This window comes from Natator depressus, chromosome 3, assembly GCF_965152275.1.
Source record: "Natator depressus isolate rNatDep1 chromosome 3, rNatDep2.hap1, whole genome shotgun sequence".
In the NCBI taxonomy this organism is placed as follows: domain Eukaryota; kingdom Metazoa; phylum Chordata; order Testudines; family Cheloniidae; genus Natator; species Natator depressus.
In genome coordinates, this window is record NC_134236.1 from 116,071,458 (window position 1) to 116,092,061 (window position 20,604).

Consider the following 20,604-nt stretch of genomic DNA (forward strand, 5'->3'; position numbering starts at 1 on the left):
GCAGGTTTAAAACTAACATAAGGAAGTACTTCTTCACACAACACAAAGTCAACCTGTGCAACTCATTGCCAGAGGATGTCATGACAGCCAAAAGCATAACTGGGGTCAAAAAAGAATTGAACAAGTTCATGGAGGATAGGTCCATCAGTGGCTATTGCCAAGATGGTCAGGGATGCAACCCCATGCTCAAAGTGTCCCTAAACCTTCAACCGCCAGAAGCTGGGACTGAAGGACAGGTGATGGATCACTTGAAATTGCCCTGTTCTGTTAATTTCTTCTGAAGCATCTGGCTCTGGCCACTGTCAGCGAAAGGATACGAAGCTAGATGAACCACTGGTTCGACCCAATGTGGTCATTCTTATGTTCAAACATTAACTATTATGCAAGTACATGTGTAAACAACATTGCTCAGCAATATGTTTGTGGTTATGGGCAATACTGTAAGACGTCAGGTCTGTTAAAAGCTGTTTGGCAACTTAGGACACATGTAATTCTGCTCCGATATATGTCATGCAGTGGAATAGGTAAAGTGGACTCCTTGTCTTTCAAAAATTTCATCTTGCTCGGTTAAGATGAAACACATCATCCAGCATGAACACACTTAGGCAGATCTATGAAAATTATTTTTCACTGTCCTTTGAAATTTCAGGCCTCCTTGAGGGTGAGCAAAATTGGTATGATTTTCTTTTTTTTAAAAAGAACAGCCAGTGTGTAAGAACACAATAGATCAAAAATGGTTTCTCCAAGATATAGTAGCTGGGTGCACAATTTATATCCCTCATATAGGTTGGTTTTAAAATGCTTATAGACTTTAAGGCTAGACAGGACCATCATGATCATCTAATCTGACCTCCTGCACTCTGCAGATCAAGAACATTGCCCAGCTACTCCTGTAATAGACTTGTAACCTCTGGCTGAGTTACTGAAGTCTGGAAATCATGATGGCTACAGCAATGTTATTTTCTATTGAATGATTTTTCATTTTTCCACAAGGGAACATAGTTTTTCCTTCTGTGTCGTAGGCTATGGAGAGGCCTATGCACTATGATAATACAAACAAATAGTTAATAAAGGTGCAGTAAATTCATATATGTACACAGACCATCAGAAGGAGAGCGCTAACACAGCCTGTCCCCATCAGGTTTCCACATGTGGTTGTTAAAGCAGGCAACTGTGAGAGAAAGACATCAATCATATGGGCATGTAAGTCAGCCAGATACACATCAATGCAATATAAATGAAATATCAGAGAGAAGCTCAAGCTGAGTAATTAGTATCATACTGGAGTTGGCAGGTGGGCCAGTGAACCTTTTTTCCCCTCTCTGTGTCTCATTCTTCAGCCCCACACTGAAGTCAGTGGACCACAGAGATTTGTTTTTTAAAGAACAGGAGCATCACTCTGCAGTTCTGGGCTGGCAGGAAGAGAGGGGACTCATCTTCTCTGCCTCCTCTCCTCGAAGCATCCTCAACTAAATTCTACATGGTTTTCACATTCAGTGATATTCAAGATTCCAAGGTCTTGTGTTGAATGTTGGACCTAAAAACCTTGAAAAAGTGTCTCTTTAAATCAGGCAGATTCACATCCAACAATGTTGCATTGTCCCATCACTAGTGTAGTGCTACAGAAATGGTCAAGAAGTTGCTTTCCTTGTAAGCCCCCCCGGGGTTATAACTTTCCCAAGAAAGTACAGTGTCACTGAAATTTCTAATGCTTGTTCTCAGCCCAGGGAAGAATTTTTCTGGTAAGTTTGATGAAAACCACTGTGCCTTTACTGGAAACCAAGAACCCTCTTCCCCTCTTGAAGTGCTGATGCAGTCTTTAAAAGCCATATTCTTTTAGCATCCACTGATGGAGAGGCAGGCTCAAAGAAGCAACATGCTAGAGAGATCATTTGAAAGGTAGGTTAAGTAGACAATTTAATCTTCTCAGTGAAGATTAAGCTCTACATCAACTAAACTGCAAAATCCTGCATTGCGTCTATGGCTTGGTTCATGCAGAAATGAATCATTACTGAGTGTACCTTTCAGTAATCATTTTTTGTTGTTTACCATATTATGATTATCACTTTAAATAGATAGCCCACTATGATATGGGAGCATTTTTCCATCTCTAGTTAAGGAAAAAACAATTATTCCTCAGTTTTTCTTCATGCCTCTGGACAGCTGCAAATGAACCAAGGACAAATCTGAAATGGCTGAAAAGTGAAACAATTAAAGGAAATCACAGTCTAAATCAGAGCCTCCAGATGGAAAAAGAGTAGAATAAGTGACTGCACATACTCAAATTGTAGTCTGTCTCACTCTTTCCTTTCGTGAGCTTCATAGGCTCTTGAACGGCAAACAAAGGATTTCAAATGCTCTCAAAAGAGTTCAACATAAATACATAAAGTGCAATAAACCCTGAAAAGTGCTAATAAAATGGGACCTAGTTTTCAAAAACAGTGAATATACTGTACATCTCAGGGCAGGTTGATTTATAATAAACACATTGCTAATTTAGAAATGGAGATAATGTCAATTTCTGCTTCTAATTACACTGGTGTGAATCAGAGTAACTCTTCTGACTTTGTTGACAATGTCAAAAAGTTTAAGCACAAAATTTAGTTCCCTTTTATTGAGGGGTGGATAATTTCATTAATTTTAGTGGAGTTATGTCCACATCTACCAGCAATGAATTTGACAACTTGTCATCCACTTATCTACCATCTCATGTCTGTCTGAAGTCAGTGGGCCAGATTTAACCCATCCTTACTCAAGCTGAGTAGTATTTTAATAGTCTTGTTTAATAATACCATTTGCAGAGTAAGGTAGTACTCAATATGAGAGAGTATGGCAGAATTGGCCCATTGAAGAAATGCAGCATCATTTCTAAAAACATATAATCAGAACATTTAAAACTTTCACCACTGTCATATTTTTAGTAGTGTTTAACATGTAGATATATAATAGGAATTGCTGGTCAATACTGGTCAAATTAGTGGTCTAAATAGTCTGGTATTCTGTCTGACTGTGGCCAATACATGATGCTTCAGAGGAAGGTGAAAGAACTCCAGTGATGGAATAACCTGCCCATAGAGAAACTTTCTTCCTAGCTGTCACTTGTTAGTGCTTGATTTATGTCATGAAGCATGAGGGTTTTATATTCTACAGTGGATGTTTGCATTATCCATATAGATGTCCAGTTCTTTTTGAATCTTGCTAAGCTCTGTTTCTGAATGATACTTAGTAATAATAATTCCCATAGACTAATTATCCATTGTGTAAAAAATATTTACTTCTATGATTTTAAAATGTGTTACATTACAATCTCATTGAATGTCCTTTTGCTCTTATATTATGAGAGGGTAAGGCAGAACAGTGACTATATGACTTTCTATACCATTCACTAGTATATCTTTATCATGTGCCCTCTTATTTGTCTCCTCTCTAAAATAAACAGTCCTAATTTTTCAAAGAAATGGATTTCATACTTCTAATCTGTTTCATCACTCATCTCTGTTATCCTTCTATTTATTGATAATTGGAAACTGGATTATTACTATAGTAGATTCATTCATTTTGGCAACATGGCATGAAAGGCATCACTATAATGTTATTTCAACTAGATCTGCAGAACATTTCCAAAATCAGCAAATTTTCTTATGTTCTTCATATTGAGCTTGATTGCCCTTCTATTTACTCATCTCTTTATGTTTAACATCTCTGAAAAACAGGCCTCTTTTGGTTAGGAACCTAGACATGGATTTAGGCACCAGGTTTGAAAATTCTGGCCACTATATTTTATTATCTCTTTTCAACATACTCCAGAAGGGATGATTTAGACCTTAGACTTGTTTAGGAGAGATAAGATTTCTTCCCTATTCATAGAATCATAGAATATCAGGGTTGGAAGGGACCTCAGAAGGTCATCTAGTCCAACCCCCTGCTCAAAGCAGGACCAATCCCCAACTAAATCATCCCAGCCAGGGCTTTGTCAAGCCTGACCTTAAAAATATCTAAGGAAGGAGATTCCACCACCACCCTAGGTAACGCATTTCAGTGTTTCACCACCCTCCTAGTGAACAAGTTTTTCCTAACATCCAACCTAAACCTCCCCCACTGCAACTTGAGACCATTACTCCTTGTTCTGTCATCAGCTACCACTGAGAACAGTCTAGATCCATCCTCTTTGGAACCCCCTTTCAGGTAGTTGAAAGCAGCTATCAAATCTCCCCTCATTCTTCTCTTCCGCAGACTAAACAATCCCAGTTCCCTCAGCCTCTCCTCATAAGTCATGTGTTCCAGTCCCCTAATCATTTTTGTTGCCTCCGCTGGACTCTTTCCAATTTTTCCACATCCTTCTTGTAGTGTGGGGCCCAAAACAGACACAGTACTCCAGATGAGGCCTCACCAATGTTGAATAGAGGGGAACGATCGCGTCTCTTGATCTGCTGGCAATGCCCCTACGTAAACATCCCAAAATGCCATTGGCCTTCTTGGCAACAAGGGCACACTGTTGACTCATATCCAGCTTCTCGTCCACTGTAACCCCTAGGTCCTTTTCTGCAGAAGTGCTGCCGAGCCATTTGGTCCCTAGTCTGTAGCGGTGCATGGGATTCTTCCGTCCTGTGTGCAAGACTCTGCACTTGTCCTTGTTGAACCTCATCAGATTTCTTTTGGCCTAATCCTCTAATTTGTCTAGGGCCCTCTGTATCCTATCCCTACTCTCCAGTGTATCTACCTCTCCTCCCAGTTTAGTGTCATCTGCAAACTTGCTGGGAGCGCAATCCATACCATCCTCCAGATCATTTATGAAGATACTGAACAAAACCGGCCTGAGGACCAACCCTTGGGGCACTCCACTTGATACCGGCTGCCAACTAGACATGGAGCCGTTGATCACTACCTGTTGAGCCCAACAATCTAGCCAACGTTCTATTCACCTTATAGTCCATTCATCCAGCCCATACTTCTTTAACTTGCTGGCAAGAATACTGTGGGAGACCGTGTCAAAAGCTTTGCTAAAGTCAAGGAACAACACGTCCACCACTTTCCCCTCATCCACAGAGCCAGTTATCTTGTCATAGAAGGCAATTAGATTAGTCAGGCATGACTTGCCCTTGGTGAATCCATGCTGGCTGTTCCTGATCACTTTCCTCTCCTCTAAGTGCTTCAGAATTGATTCCTTGAGGACCTGCTCCATGATTTTTCCAGGGACTGAGGTGAGGCTGACTGGCCTGTAGTTCCCAGGATCCTCCTGCTTCCCTTTTTTAAAGATGGGCACTACATTAGCCTTTTTCCAGTCGTCCGGGACTTCCCTGGATCGCCATGAGTTTTCAAAGATAATGGCCAATGGCTCTGCAATCACATCCGCCAACTCCTTTAGCACTCTCAGATGCAGCGCATCCGGCCCCATGGACTTGTGCTCGTCCAGCTTTTCTAAATAGTCCCGAACCACTTCTTTTTCCACAGAGGGCTGGTCACCTCCTCCCCATGCTCTGCTGCCCAGTGCAGTAGTCTGGGAGCTGACCTTGTTCGTGAAGACAGAGGCAAAAAAAGCATTGAGTGCATTAGCTTTTTCCACATCATCTGTCACTAGGTCGCCTCCCTCATTCAGTAAGGGGCCTACACTTTCCTTGACTTTCTTCTTGTTGCTAACATACCTGAAGAAACCCTTCTTGTTACTCTTAACATCTCTTGCTAGCTGCAACTCCAGGTGCGATTTGGCCTTCCTGATTTCATTCCTGCATCCCCGAGCAATATTTTTATACTCTTCCCTAGTCATTTGTCCAATCTTCCACTTCTTGTAAGCTTCTTTTTTGTGTTCAAGATCAGCAAGGATTTCACTGTTAAGCCAAGCTGGTCGCCTGCCATATTTACTATTCTTTCTACACATCGGGATGGTTTGTCCCTGTAACCTCAATAAGGATTCTTTAAAATACAGCCAGCTCTCCTGGACTCCTTTCCCCCTCATGTTATTCTCCCAGGGGATCCTGCCCATCAGTTCCCTGAGGGAGTCAAAGTCTGCTTTTCTGAAGTCCAGGGTCCGTATTCTGCTGCTCTCCTTTCTTCCCTGTGTCAGGATCCTGAACTCGACCATCTCATGGTCACTGCCTCCCAGGTTCCCATCCACTTTAGCTTCCCCTACTAATTCTTCCCAGTTTGTGAGCAGCAGGTCAAGAAGAGCTCTGCCCCTAGTTGGTTCCTCCAGCACTTGCACCAGGAAATTGTCCCATACACTTTCCAAAAACTTCCTGGATTGTCTGTGCACCGCCGTATTGCTCTCCCAGCAGATATCAGGGTGATTGAAGTCTCCCATGAGAACCAGGGCCTGCGATCTAGTAACTTCCGTTAGTTGCCGGAAGAAAGCCTTGTCTACCTCATCCCCCTCGTCCGGTGGTCTATAGCAGACTCCCACCACGACATCACCCTTGTTGCTCACACTTCTAAACTTAATCCAGAGACACTCAGGTTTTTCTGCAGTTTCATACTTGAGCTCTGAGCAGTCATACTGCTCTCTTACATACAGTGCAACTCCCCCACCTTTTCTGCCCTGCCTGTCCTTCCTGAACAGTTGATATCCATCCATGACAGTACTCCAGTCATGTGAGTTATCCCACTAAGTCTCTGTTATTCCAATCACATCATAATTCCTTGACTGTGCCAGGACTTCCAGTTCTCCCTGCTTGTTTCTCAGGCTTCTTGCATTTGTGTATAGGCACTTGAGATAACTCGCTGATCATCCCTCTTTCTCAGTATGAGGCAGGAGCCCTGCCCTCTCGAGCGTTCCTGCTCGTGCTTCCTCCCGGTATCCCACTTCCCCACTTACCTCAAGGCTTTGGTCTCCTTCCCCCGGTGAACCTAGTTTAAAGCCCTCCTCACTAGGTTAGCCAGCCTGCTTGCGAAGATGCTCTTCCCTCTCTTCGTTAGGTGGAGCCCGTCCCTGCCTAGCACTCCTCCTTCTTGGAACACCATCCCATGGTCAAAGAATCCAAAGCCTTCTTTCCGACACCACCTGTGTAGCCATTCGTTGACTTCCACGATTCGATGGTCTCTACCCAGGCCTTTTCCTTCCACGGGGAGGATGGACGAGAAGACCACTTGTGCCTCAAACTCCTTTATCTTTCTTCTCAGAGCCACGTAGTCCACAATGATCCGCTCAAGGTCATTCTTGGCAGTATCATTGGTGCCCATGTGGAGAAGCAGGAAGGGGTAGCGATCCGAGGGCTTGATGAGTCTCAGCAGTCTCTCTGTCACATCGTGAATCCTAGCTCCTGGCAAGCAGCAGACTTCTCGGTTTTCCCAGTCGGGGCTGCAGATAGATGACTCAGTCCCCCTGAGGAGAGAGTCCTGGACCACCTATTAATGATTTTCAAAATAATTCATACTTCTGAAAGTCGTGCCTCTTTCACTTAGATGTCTAATTTTTGGTCCCAGGTTTGAAAATTTTGGTCATTGTGTTTTCACTAGCAAGTCACGTTTCTTTCTTTAGTAACATCAAAGTTTAGAATCATCATTAATATTGGCCCAGAATCAAATCCTCAGATCTAAATATCCCTGAACTTTGGGGGTTTGTCAAAGCCAGACATGGATGATGTAACTGATCCCATTGTCTATGAAAGGCTGAACTACACCCACAAAAACTTTGGAAGAGAAAAGAGGTTTGAAATCTGCACCAGAATTTTATAGATCAGGCTTATCACTAATTAGCAGGTGCACTTAAGAAGTAAGAGCTTTTGCGCTAAGACCTGCAATGTTTTCACAAGAATACATGGTCATCTGTATTCTACTGCTCCTTCTTCATTTTCACTGAAATATAGCATAGAACAATGTACATACCACTAAGTCTCTTGGTTTTATTTTTGGGGCATAAAGGGTGTGTTATTATTACTATTTATTAGGGCTGTCAAGCGATTTAAAAAAAATTAATCACGATTAATCACACTGTTAAACAATAATAGAATACCATTTATTTAAATATTTTTGGATGTTTTCTACATTTTCAGAAATATTGATTTCAATTAAAACACAGAAAACAAAGTATACAGTGCTCACTTCATATTTATTTTTGATTACAAGTACTTCTACTGTAAAAACCCCCAAAAGAAATAGTATTTTTCAATTCACCTAATATAAGTACTGTAGTGCAATCTCTTTATAATGAATGTTGAACTTACAAATGTAGAATTATGTACAAAAAACCTTCATTCAAAAATAAAACTATGTAAAATTTTAGAGCCTGCAAGTCCACTAAGTCCTACTTCTTGTTCACCCAATCACTCAGACAAACAAGTTTGTTTACATTTGCAGGAGATAATGCTGCCCACTTCTTGTTTACAATGTCACCTGAAAGTGATAACCTATTCCCACTTTCTGGTGATATTGTAAACAAGAAGCGGGCAGCATTATCTCCTGCAAATGTAAACAAACTTGTTTGTCTGAGTGATTGGGTGAACAAGAAGTAGGACTTAGTGGACTTGCAGGCTCTAAAATTTTACATAGTTTTATTTTTTTAAGTGCAGTTATGTAACAAAAAAAAATCTACATTTGTAAATTGCACTTTTATGGCAAAGAGATTGCACTACAGTACTTGTATGAGGTGAATTGAAAAATACTGTTTCTTTCGTTTATCATTTTTACAGTGCAAATATTTGTAATAAAAAATAATATACAGTTTGATTTCAGTTATAACACAAAATACAATATATATGAAAATGTGGAAAAACATCCAAAATATTTAATAAATTTCAGTTGGTATTCTATTGTTTAATCAGTGCAAAACTGATTAATTGCAATTAACTTTTTTAATCATGATTAATTTTTTTGAGTTAATCGCATGAGTTAACTGTGATTAATCGACAGCCCTACTATTTATTATTTCTTTTTCAGCGGTAGGTACAAACCCCAAGCAGGGATTAGAGTCTCACAGCACTAGGCAGCATTCAAAACACAAAGATAGCCCATGTTCCAGAAAACAATCTCTTTCCTCCCCATACACATCCTTAGATTAACAGAGGAAATGTGAAGTATAGTAATTAAAAAATATTCATATGAGTGGTCACACTGTCAGGCCTAAGCTTTCATGCTAGTTGAGGAATAATGGAGGGTAACAAATAAAAATATACTCTCATGAGACACTTAGGGAAAGGATATTTAATAAGACACCAGTCCTGCCTTCCTGGTATATCCAAAATTCCCCACTGAAGCCAATCGGTGTTTTGGAATGCTTAAAGCAGGCAGGGTGAGGGGAATTGCTGTGGGGCAAAGGAAGGAACCCTCATCTCTCTCAGATGACTTTGGATGCAGTGGCAAGCTTTGGAAAAGGAGGAGATTTAGTATTGTTTTAAGTCAATTCACTCCTTAGCTGAGGAAATGACGAGAGGGAAGTTGTCCCGTCTCAGGAACCATGTGGCACTCCAAGATAAGACAAACAGTTACTAATTTGAGTCTAAAAGCAGGAAATGTGATACTTTTTATTTCCTTCTATGCAAGCAAAACAATGTGACTGGCTGTGTGAACGCATTTCTTCTCCTGCTGAATTGCAGACATATCAAAATCTAGTGCTTCATCGTGGACATACCAGTTTCACAATTATTATTTTGGATGTTATGGATAAAAACGGTACTCATTCGGATAGTTCATGGCCGCCAAACTTTTGGGGTAAGATTATTTTTTTTTACTAGAGTATTATTAGTAGGAATTAGAACACAAGTATGCCACCAATTACTTGGTAAAATGTCATGTTATCACTGGGGTAGATTTCTAGAATTATTACCACTGAAACAATTAATGGATTACTTATTTTTGTGGTGCAAATATTTTCCAAATGCTCCTTAATGAAGTGTCAGGATAGTTTCTTAATGAATCCAAACAGTTGAGATCTAGCAGGTGGGTTTTGGGGCCAGATCTCACCCATGGTCTGATCCAAAGTCCATTATTGAAGTCAATGAGTTTGTCAATTGATTTCAATGGCTTGTTAAGCACCTAATCTCAGTAATTTAATGAAACTGCTCACATAAGGAAAGCAAGCAGGATTTGGCCCATTTTCAGATGAAAGGGATGTAGCAAAGACAAGAGGGAGTGCACTCTTTGGAATAATCGGTTTGTCTTTCCAAGCTGTGAAAGGTTCCTAATAAGCTGAGAGCCTCACAAAAACAACTTGTCTTCACTGTCTCTCTCAAAATCTGACTTGTTCTTTGTCCATTAACTCTAATGTGCTATCATTAAAACCTGGGAAGGGTTCCTTAACCAAAATATATTGGGTATGAGACAGGGGTATCCGTAATACCAAAATTCTGTAGGTAGATTCATAAAAAAAAAAAAAAAAAAACCAACAAACCACCAGCAGCAATCATGGAGATCACTTCACTCCAAAAAGTCCTAAAACTTGCTATGCTTTACATTACACAAGTCACATACTGTATATTTGCCTATTTTATTCTTACCATCGCTTGTGATCTTTTCAGGAGTCCTTGCAATATGTAACTCTACAAAATAATATATGCTAAAAACAGCAAAGAGGCCTGCTTTATTATGAGGATGCATTGGGAGTAAAGTGGGAGATCAGCTTATGGGACACTTTTGAGGGAGTTCCTTTGTGTCACCTTGTGTGAGTAACAGGCCTTTGAGTGCCAATCTCTGATTCCTTTACTGATATGTGCATTTCATAGGATGTGCTCTCCTTGTTTCGGGTACTGTCCTCTGGTATCTGAAGCAAAGATGACTGCCAATTTTTAGAGTGAAACTGCATATTTTTCTAAAGTAGCTATTTCAGAATAGGAGTGAAAGAGTGCTTTCATATAGCCGGCACTTTGAGAATCCTTGAGTAAGAGGCACTACCTACTGTAAATTCCAGATTTTATTCTATTCTGAGCCAAGAGTCAGCGGGCTATATTTTATCTCTAATGGAAAAATCCATCAGAAGGGCAAAGTTACATGAGACATTGTGAATTCACAATCCAGAGTTTCTAACTCAACAGGCACTGTGGTTTTCCAGCCAGAGAAGTCTGTGGACAAGATCCTTCATCTGCACTGAGGGCTGGGTATCTGCTCTACCCCCTGGGCCTAGCGCTGGCCCCCTTGGTAGCTGTGTTGCCATTACTTTTCTGCTCACTTTTGGGTGCCTCCCAGGGCTTGCCAAACCCCGGATTCTTCCATGCTCAGGGCTGACTGCACAGAGAAGAACCTGCACAGGTTGCCATAATGCTGAGAGTCAGCATTAACTTGCATAAGAATTTTCTTGTGTTGTTCCCAAGTAATTGATATTGCACAGCACCACAATTGCCTCCACTTGGTGACACCCACACAGTAGATCAACCTCACAGTGAACCATCCAGTCTTCCTATGGAGGGGCTTCCATGGTTACAGAGAGAAGGTAGTGATGCCTCTGGCTCAATGCATTTCTCCCTAATAGTTTTGGGACATAGCAGTGGGATTGGCACTTCTTTCTTTCCCCCCATATCATGTGGGAAGGGGTGGAATAGGCAAGGAGATTTCAGGAGATGGCATCAGTTAAAATGATATAGCATAGCTGCTTTCAGCAAAGTCTGACTTTAAGAATACATTTTACACACTCTCTCTTTTTAAGGAAGCATATAGTATTGTGAGCACTAACAAATTACTTAGGCCAGATCCTGCAGAAGTTTACACACAGTCTTAAATTTACTCTTGTGAGTCATCCAATTTGTTTCAAGGGGATTATAAATGTGTAGACTAAAGTGTGTGTAACTGTTTGCTGATCAGGGACTTACTCGGAGTGGACAAAGTTAAATACTATAAAAACTGTTAGAACAATTCACCGTCCTTATTAATCTATTGTCCAATAGCTGGTATCATACTCTGAAAATTATCTACAGGAATCCTGTTTTCTGGAACGCTTGAAGTTTCTACTGTTAACTTGAGACCATAGCTCTTTTAGAAGTGATTTTAAGAATTTTAAAACAATATCAAAGTAAAGTCTCCACTGCAAGACTTACTGTTTATTTATATTTGAGCACATATTATTCTTTTCCAAACCGGTCCATACCACAGTATATTATTAAAAGTCCACATGTAATGGGGTGCAGTCACCACTAGGGTACCTCCTCCTGGCTATTCAGGGGATTAGCTGCATCTAGATCCGACGCCCCTTTTTGTCATTTGCTCTCACTGCCGCTCTTTTTGCTCTCTGGGACTCAGCACCCTCTCTCTTCGTGACTTGGCCCTCCAGCCAGGTCACTATCGGTGTTTCCCCTTTGGGGGTATTAAAGTCCCACTAGATTAGCTAATCCTCATGCCACTCCAGACAGTTTTCCAATCCAAGGCTAGGTCCTGTGCCTCTTTCCCAGTGGCTGGTAGGGGAACTCAGGCCAACCCAGTACTCTGGGTTCCAGTCCAGGGACCCGATGTCTAGCAACTATGGTCTGCTCGCTCCCAGGACTCTTTTCTACCTCTCTGCCTTATCTTCTGCCTCCCCCCAGTTTTCCAGCCTAAACACTCTTCTTCCGGGAAACAACTGTTTACTGTTTAACTGTATAGCCCCAAACATCCTCCCTTCTCCCAGGAACTAACTACAGATTACTTCCCCTACAGCCCCTTTCTGGTCTCAGCTTGCTGGCTTTGTACAGGCCCAGCCTGTACCTGCTCAGTTGAGCTTCATCTTCTGTTAGGGTTTGCCTGTCCCGCCTAATTCTTCCCTAGGTGCAGCCTCTTAGTTTAATTAGCCCCTTCCCAGTTACCTTAACCCTTTCAGGTGAGGTGTGAAGTGAGCACCTCAGCACACCAGATAAGCAAAGTTGTGTGTATATATATGATAGAAACAGCATATATGCTGTGACAGGGTCGGGTCAGATGGCTATAGGAGAGTAATAGAAGGCAGATATATTAGCCCCAGGTTAAGTAGGTCCCTTTTCCCTGCGTAAGGGAACAGGGAAGGTTCCAGAACAATCAGGAACCTTCTGGAGACAATTAAGACAGACTGATTAGAACACCTGCAGCCAATCAAGAAGCTGCTAGAATCAATTAAGGCAGGCTAATCAGGGCACCTGGGTTTTAAAAAGGAGTTCACTTCAGTTTGTGCTGCGTGTGTAAGGAGCTGGGAGCAAGAGGTGCGAGGAGCTGAGAGTGAGAACTCATACTGTTGGAGGACTGAGGAGTACAAGCATCATCAGACACCAGGAGGAAGGTCCTATAGTGAGGATAAAGAAGGTGTTGGGAGGAGGTCATGGGGAAGTAGCCCAGGGAGTTGTAGCTGTCGCATAGCTGTTCCAGGAGGCACTCTAGACAGCTGCATTCCACAGGGCCCTGGGCTGGAACCTGGAGTAGAGGGTGGGCCCGGGTTCCCCCCAAACCTCCCAACTCCTGGTCAGACACAGGAGGAGTTGACCTGGACTGTGGGTTCACAAAAACGGCCACACTGAGGGCTGCTGTGAAGCTCCAAGGTGAGCAAATCCGGCAATAAGCGCAAGACCCACCAAGGTAGAGGAGGAACTTTGTCACAATGCACAGCTTGGCTTGAGTCATGTTATGTGAATTGTGTTAGTGGTCTCAGTCAACTTCCTATTAGACAGCTGTCCACATCATAAAAAAACACCTTGAGAAATGACACAAACTAGCATCCTTGTTTGAAGGTTCAGCAGAAAGGCCGAGGACTGAATGGACCTGGAGATTTAACCACTCTCTTTCACCCTGAAAGTGTCTCCTCCAAATCACACTATCAGAGCAATGTGAGGGGAGCTTTCACTATTGCTGAGTATGCCCTAATTGTCCTGGGGATTTCATGTACCACAGTCATCATTGTGGAACCTTTCACAAACACTAAATTAAACACCTTTCACAAACTCTCCCAAAACCTGACATGCAGCACAAATACATGAATAAACTGTAAACAGGATAATTTTGTGGGCCTAAAAATCATGAGTGTTTCTATTAGGCATACAAAAATTGATTTTAACCTCCTTTCTTAGTGTGCACTTCCAGGAGTTTTGTAATAAATGTCATGGCCTTGTCACTAAACTTCCTCTATTTAATAGGGAAACCATAGCAAACATGTGATAGGTGGTGATACCGTCTCTTTCTGTCAACTTAGCAAGGTTGCTGTAGCCTCTGGCAGCTCTGCTCCTTGCCTAGCCAATTAAAGAGGTCTCAAGAGGTGCTTCCTGGTTGCAAGGAGGAATTTTTTTTTCCACTTGGAAAGCAAGAATACGCCTGTCTCAGACAACTTGGCTGGACTAATCTGGCAAGGAAGAAATCTCCACCTATAGTCACTAATCTCTTTTTGGATCCAATCTGTTTATGGAATCATAGAATCATAGGGTAAGAAGGGACTGCCAGGGTCATGTAGTCTAGCCCCCTGCCAAGATGTTTTGATGCCAGTATACTCTCTCTGGGGGAAAATGAGCATTAGGTGTGAAGATACAATAGTACCAGTTTGTGTAAACAAGGATCAGACTGCCAGTCTCTTCAGAATGGTCGCTACAGTCTCATAGAGCTCACTGAAATACTACTGATGGAGAGAAGTGCTGGCATGAAATGTTGTAGGATAATCTACTGTATCTGTTCATTTCCTGTGTACTCACTAAATATGGCATCTTGGGAACAGGGTCTGGTTCATTTTCCTCCAGAATTCTTTTAGAAACTCACTCTGAGAGTGAACAGTTGTGTGTCTCCCATTCGCCACTTTCTGAGTGTGTCATCCCCTCTTCCTACTGTGTCTCTCACTTCTCTTTTCATTGTCACTTCCTTTTAGGCACACTTTCACTTCCCCCATGCTCCTTCTACACTCTTTGCACTCCTTCATTCTGCCCTTAGCAGTACAGCATAACAGTTCCAACAACTGCTGTGCAGTCTATATCCTTATGTCCACTCTTTTTACAAGACTATGATGGATTTTGTACAAAGTATGCCTTGTGAGGTATCATTTGAAAACTCATAATGTGCTGATTATTATTGTCCTAGTAAAATATGTGTGACAACATGGTATGTAAAGATTCTACAATATGGCTTGACTAAGTCAGGCTCCAAGTTTAGAAAAGCAGGCATAAACCAGTTCCTCAGAGACAAAAAGCAAATTGATGCCTCAGCCAGGTGTCAACAAAATCAAATGGACTATCACCTGGGTAAGCGGCCATTCTTTGGCAGGAAGAAGGGTGTGAGCAAGAATTTTACATCTTGGCAATGGAACAGCTGGAGGCTCCTATGCAAACAGACTGACTGTCGCCTGAACCCCAGCTGGAGATGATTCACAAAGAAGAGAATTATTATAAAAAAGGGGAGCAAACTCCCCTGATTACCTCTTTCCCCTCATCTCTACGCATGGCATCAACAATACTTGAAAGACAAAAGACACCTCATAGAACTGGAGGAAAGGTCCTGGCTAAAAGGATTCTAGACAGACTGCTGTAAACATGTGGTGAGAGAGAGTCTTTTCTTTTAATTCACTTTAGCTTGTTCACTTAGCTATTAGTTGTATTTTACCTTTAATTTTCTTGTAACCAAATTCTAACTTTTATGCCTCATTACTTGTAATTGCTTAAAATCTTTCTTTAGTTAATAAACTTGTTTTATTGTTTTATCTAAGCCAGGGTGTTTGGATTGAAGTGTTTGGGAAACTCCAGTTGAGCTAGCAAGGTTTGTGCATATCATTTCCTATTAATGAAATGATAGACTTTATATGAACTTTTATTGTCCAGGAGGATGCTGGGCAGTACAAGATGCACATTTCTGGGGGAAAGTCTGGGACTGGGAATTTGATGGTGTTACTCTGCAGTATAATTCAAGGATGGCAGGCTGGCTGGCTGAAGCACTCTTGCAGTATAGCTGGGGGTAATTTACCTGGTGGAGGCTGTGTATGAGCAGGCCAGGAGTGGTTGCTTTCACAGCGAAGCATTGTAAATGGCACCCCAGGTTGGAGAATTGAGGGCACATAGTTGTCCAACAGTCCAGATTGTACCCTGGAGAATGTCACAGCTGCCTTACTATCTTGCTATACTTACGGACATTAAGAGCCAGAACCTTGAGTGCATGTGTGGTGCACATGGGGTGGGAGGGTAATGGTGGCTTTAATACATCATTTTCTTACCTAGTCCCAGGGTTGTTCTGTGCTGGGCCAGATCCCTGGCACAACCTGAAGGGGCCATTGTTCTGGCAGCCCATGATTGCTAGGGTGTATGATAGCCCAGACAATTCCTGTGCCAGCAGATAAGAGGTGGGATGGCAAGGCACAAAAGCTCCACAACACCTGAAGTTCTGTTATGCAGGGGGACTCCCCAAGTGGCCAGCTAATCCAGCTTTCGGGCAGCTTTGCACAGCAGGAGTGGAACAAAGCAGCTGGAACACACCCCACAATCAGAGCCTCAGACTCCAGGTGCTGCGTCACCCTTGGTAGCCTTATTTCCTGAAACAATATTACTGGTTTTCCTTTTTTAATCATTCCATGCTGGAATGGCTAGTTTTTTTAATGATATTTTAATTGGTGGTGAAAAGCCAAACCTGTCTCTGGAAGGATGGCTTAATACTCAGCTGGAACTTTCCTTGCAATCGTTTTCTTTCTGTCACTTTTCTAGAACCCTTATTATGATGCGGAAAACCCAAAGATTAAAAGATATCAACCCTCTGAAACATATCACCCCACTTACTGCAGAGGGGCAACTTCACTCTAAGCACCTCTTTTTTCCCCTGCAGATGTGGCCTCCTTCTGCAGAATCTTTGGGCTGGATTAAGACTGACCCCTTCCTAGATTTACAACTGGGATGTGGGGAAAGAGTGTAAGGAGCCTCTTCTGGCCTTGCAACTCCTGGGCAGGGGTGAGACAATTGCAATCTTTACAAACCCTTGTCAGTGGTGGCAACCCCATGGGACCAGGGTGGGGAGGTCTTGCGGCAGAGCTATCCAGCCATGCTGTATCATCCCAAGGTACAATCCCTTCCAGAGCGCTCCCTGGGGCAGTAGGGCTCATGAACTAGTAGCTAGGAGCCATGATGGAGCCTTTTGTGTGCAACTGAAGATATTGTGATGGCACAAAATGCACATATGCAGTAATTCTGATGCCTGGGTAACCAGGTTATCAATATATAGTACAGTATGTACAATGTGGATGAATTGATGTTGCTCTCTTTGTCTTAAAATTATTTATTTTAATTGTTTTGCCATTTTAATGGTCAACCTCACTGCAGTTTTTTAAAATTAATTACCATATATAAAATATAGATCAAGTCAGTAAAGAGTTGATGTAAATATCAGGCCAAATTTAGCAACTGGATGTGGAAGAGTAAAGAGGACAAAGACAAGGATGGTACTTTTAAGCAACATGGGGGGAAGGGAAGGGAGGGGAAAGATTTAGTGAGCTGGTAAGACGGGAGTCAGAATATCCCTGAGTTCTTCCCAGAACAATGTGTGTCAGCATCTCTCACAAACTGCCAATTGGAGCATATAAACCCCCACACTGACCACACCCTCCCAACTGGCAGACCCTGCCATTTTGGAGCTATGGATCACAAGCATGTGAGTTAGCCAGCCCCCCCAGTGCTATCAAACAACAGATGGCTAGAAGTGTATCGTGTATAGCTGCTACATAGCTGTGCTTGTAGAGGGTGATGAGGAGACAATCTTTCTTCCCCAGCAGTGAACCTGTGCAATAGAGGGAAGGATTTTACTCACTGATTGAATACACTGAAATGTATTCAGATTCCTGGGTTAAGGAGACCATTTTAGGGTGAAGTGTTAATTCTTATCATACCCAATGTGAGATTAGAAGTGCTGTCTTCTCTTAGGAACAACCAGAACTTTGTTCTGCCTGACTGCAGCAGGTAGAGACTTTCTAGGGAAAGAATTACACTGTCAGACAGTATTTTGTTAACAGCCATGGGTGGCATTTGGAGCACTGATAGCTGCAGCAATTCAGAGTGCTGTAGAACAAAGATGAAGGATGATCCTGTGGTTAGAGCCTAGCTTGAGACCTGGGAGACCTGCTCTGGCACAGAACTCCTGTGTGACCTTGGGCAAGTTACTTAGTCTCCCTGTGCCTCAGGTCCCTTTCTGTAAAATGGGGATAGTAGCAGTGCCCGACCTCACAGGGGTGTTGTGTGGATAGATACATTACAGACTCTGAGATGCTCAAATACTGTGGTAATTGGGGATGCCCCTACCATAGAACACAGAATCTGATAGACAAAGAGGCAGACTGATGTATTTTTTGTGTGATCCCCTGGAAATACACAAAAATTATGTGGATGCTTAACTGTAAATCTGTTTTAGGGACAGAAAGGAAACCCATATATCTCCAAAACTGACACTTAAACAGCATTATGAAAGAAATGAAGGAATCCTGGAGCGTGATTAGATAACTCCTTATATTTTTTCCTCCACCTTATTAGCAATCTCAGGTACAATGTGCCTCCAAGGCCTTCCTCCAATTCCACAGGGAAATGTTACACTGTGACATGGATTTAATAGTGAGAACATTTTTCCTTTGACTTAGCAAAAGATTTCATTTGTATGAGTAATTCTGTTTTTCTTATTACCGGAGCATAGTGACAATGTGTTTACACGGTGCATTTGTGGCAACTGGGATGACTCCAATTGCAAACTCGGTTTCGACTGTAAGCCCTTTGGGTTAGGAAGTGTTCATAAAGTGCCTCATTTGGGCTTCTCGGCACTACTGCAATATAAATGAATATAGTAATTGTAATCAATATAAACCTTGTCTAACGGAGACTGAAAGCACTGGAAAGGCTATTTTTTTCTGAGTAGGGGTCTAGAATGTGTGTATTCCCAGTGGTCTCAGTGTAACATTTGCTAGATGGCTTCTGGGGCAAGATGGGTCTCTCTGGATGAAATACCAATTTCCTGATTTCTTTATTGAAGCTGATATAATTCAAGGCAAACCCATAAAGTATTTAGGCCCTGATCCTCAAGTACAGTTGAGGAGTGCACAGTACAGCTATTTGCCATTGCACTCCCCAAGTGCTGGGCTGGCTGGCTGCTGATCTGATCAAGCATAAGTTAACAGCCTGAGAGCTGCTTAATGATTCTGATCATGACCTCAAGGAGATGTTATGACATCCCCTCATACACTGGCTACCTCTCTTACACTGTCACTGGCTGAAGTGAGGCGGGTTGGTGTTTTAGCTATTATACCAGCTCTACACCACTTGAGGATCTTCCTGTTCCCATCTACATTGACTTTAGGGTGATCTGTACTGGTGGTATGGTGAGGTCAGTCATATCCATCAGGATTGCCCCAAAACATAGAAAGCAATCCAAATCACACAGACAGCAATACAACATCCAAAGAGTTCAGTCCTCAGTGCACCAAGAGAACTTCCAAACACTCCTCAGTGGAAAAACTGGCCATATGCACACCTGGAAATGATAGCACAAGTGTTGAAGACTTGGAAGCCCTAAAATAGACCATCCATGAGGTTTGCAAGGAATCCACTGGCCTTGCTACCCACCGCCATCAGGACTGGTTTGACAACAACAACATTGAGATTATAGCCCCTTTGGACCAGAAGAGAAAAAGCTTTCTGCAACTGGCAAAACCAACCACTATCCAGTCAGAAGCAGAGCTCTTTCTATCAGTTCAAAGCTAAAGTTCAAAGGAGGATCTGAAAAATCAAACACAAATGGTGAGAGGACAAAGCAAAAGAAATCCAAACATTCGCCAACAGACATGATATACGGAGCTTTTTTTGTGAGACAAAGACCCTGTATGGACCGAGCTCATGTGACCTCACACCTCTGAGATCCGAAGATGTAGTACCCTTCTTAAAGATAACAAATCCATCAAAGAGCACTGGAAGAAACACTACCAAAGGCTTCTAAATCGAGAATCGACTGTGACTGATGACACCATAAACTCCATCCCTCAGCACCCAATCTGGAAAACTCTTGCCAACCCACCAACACCTGAGGAGGTCTGCAAAGCAATTAAACAAACAAAGAAGAATAAAGCACCAGTTTCTGATGGCATACCAGCTGAAAGTGTGGGGAGAAACACTGACTAACAAGCTTCACTTGCTGCTCCTCAAAATCTGGCGCACTGAAGAAATCTCTGCTGACTTACATAATGCTAACATCATCACCATTTTCAAAAATGGGGACAGGGCCGACTGTAGCAACTATCAAGGCATCACCCTCCTCTCCATCTTTGGGAAGATTCTTGCCAGAATCTGACCGAATTGCCTGCTCCCTCTTGTAGAGGAAGTACTTCCAGAGTCCCAGTGCAGCCTCAGACCATCACGAGGCACCACTGACATGATTTTCACAGCCAGCAGATCCAGGAAAAATGTCAAGAACACCACCAGAAGCTGTATATGGCCTTTATCGATCTGACCAAAGCCTTCGACTCTGTCAACTGTGAGGCTCTGTGGAAAATCATGTCAAAGTTTGGCTGCCCAAGCAAATTTATCACCATTGTAAGACTCCTCCATGACCAGATGACTACCTCCATCCTGTGCAGTGGCTCTATCTCTGAGCCCTTTGTCATCCGAACTGGGGTAAAACAAGGTTGTGTACTGGCACCTGCCCTTTTCTCCATTTTTGTAGCATCTATGAAAACACTAACCCAAGATCGTCTACCACAGGGTATTGGCATCCAATATTGGACTGACGACAATGACTCCAACCCTTCTCATCTCCGTGCCAGGA

At 42.4% G+C, this 20,604-nt stretch overlaps 1 protein-coding gene across 1 annotated transcript in view; it reads left to right on the forward strand.

Moving 5' to 3' along the window:
- Window positions 1–9,464: 9,464 nt before the first annotated feature.
- The window catches only part of MYCT1 (MYC target 1), a 33,877-nt gene continuing 22,737 nt past the window's right edge, over window positions 9,465–20,604 (forward strand). The window contains exon 1 of the mRNA XM_074946989.1: window positions 9,465–9,639. Coding sequence (XP_074803090.1) covers window positions 9,465–9,639 — 175 coding nt within the window. The remainder of the gene's footprint in view (window positions 9,640–20,604) is intronic.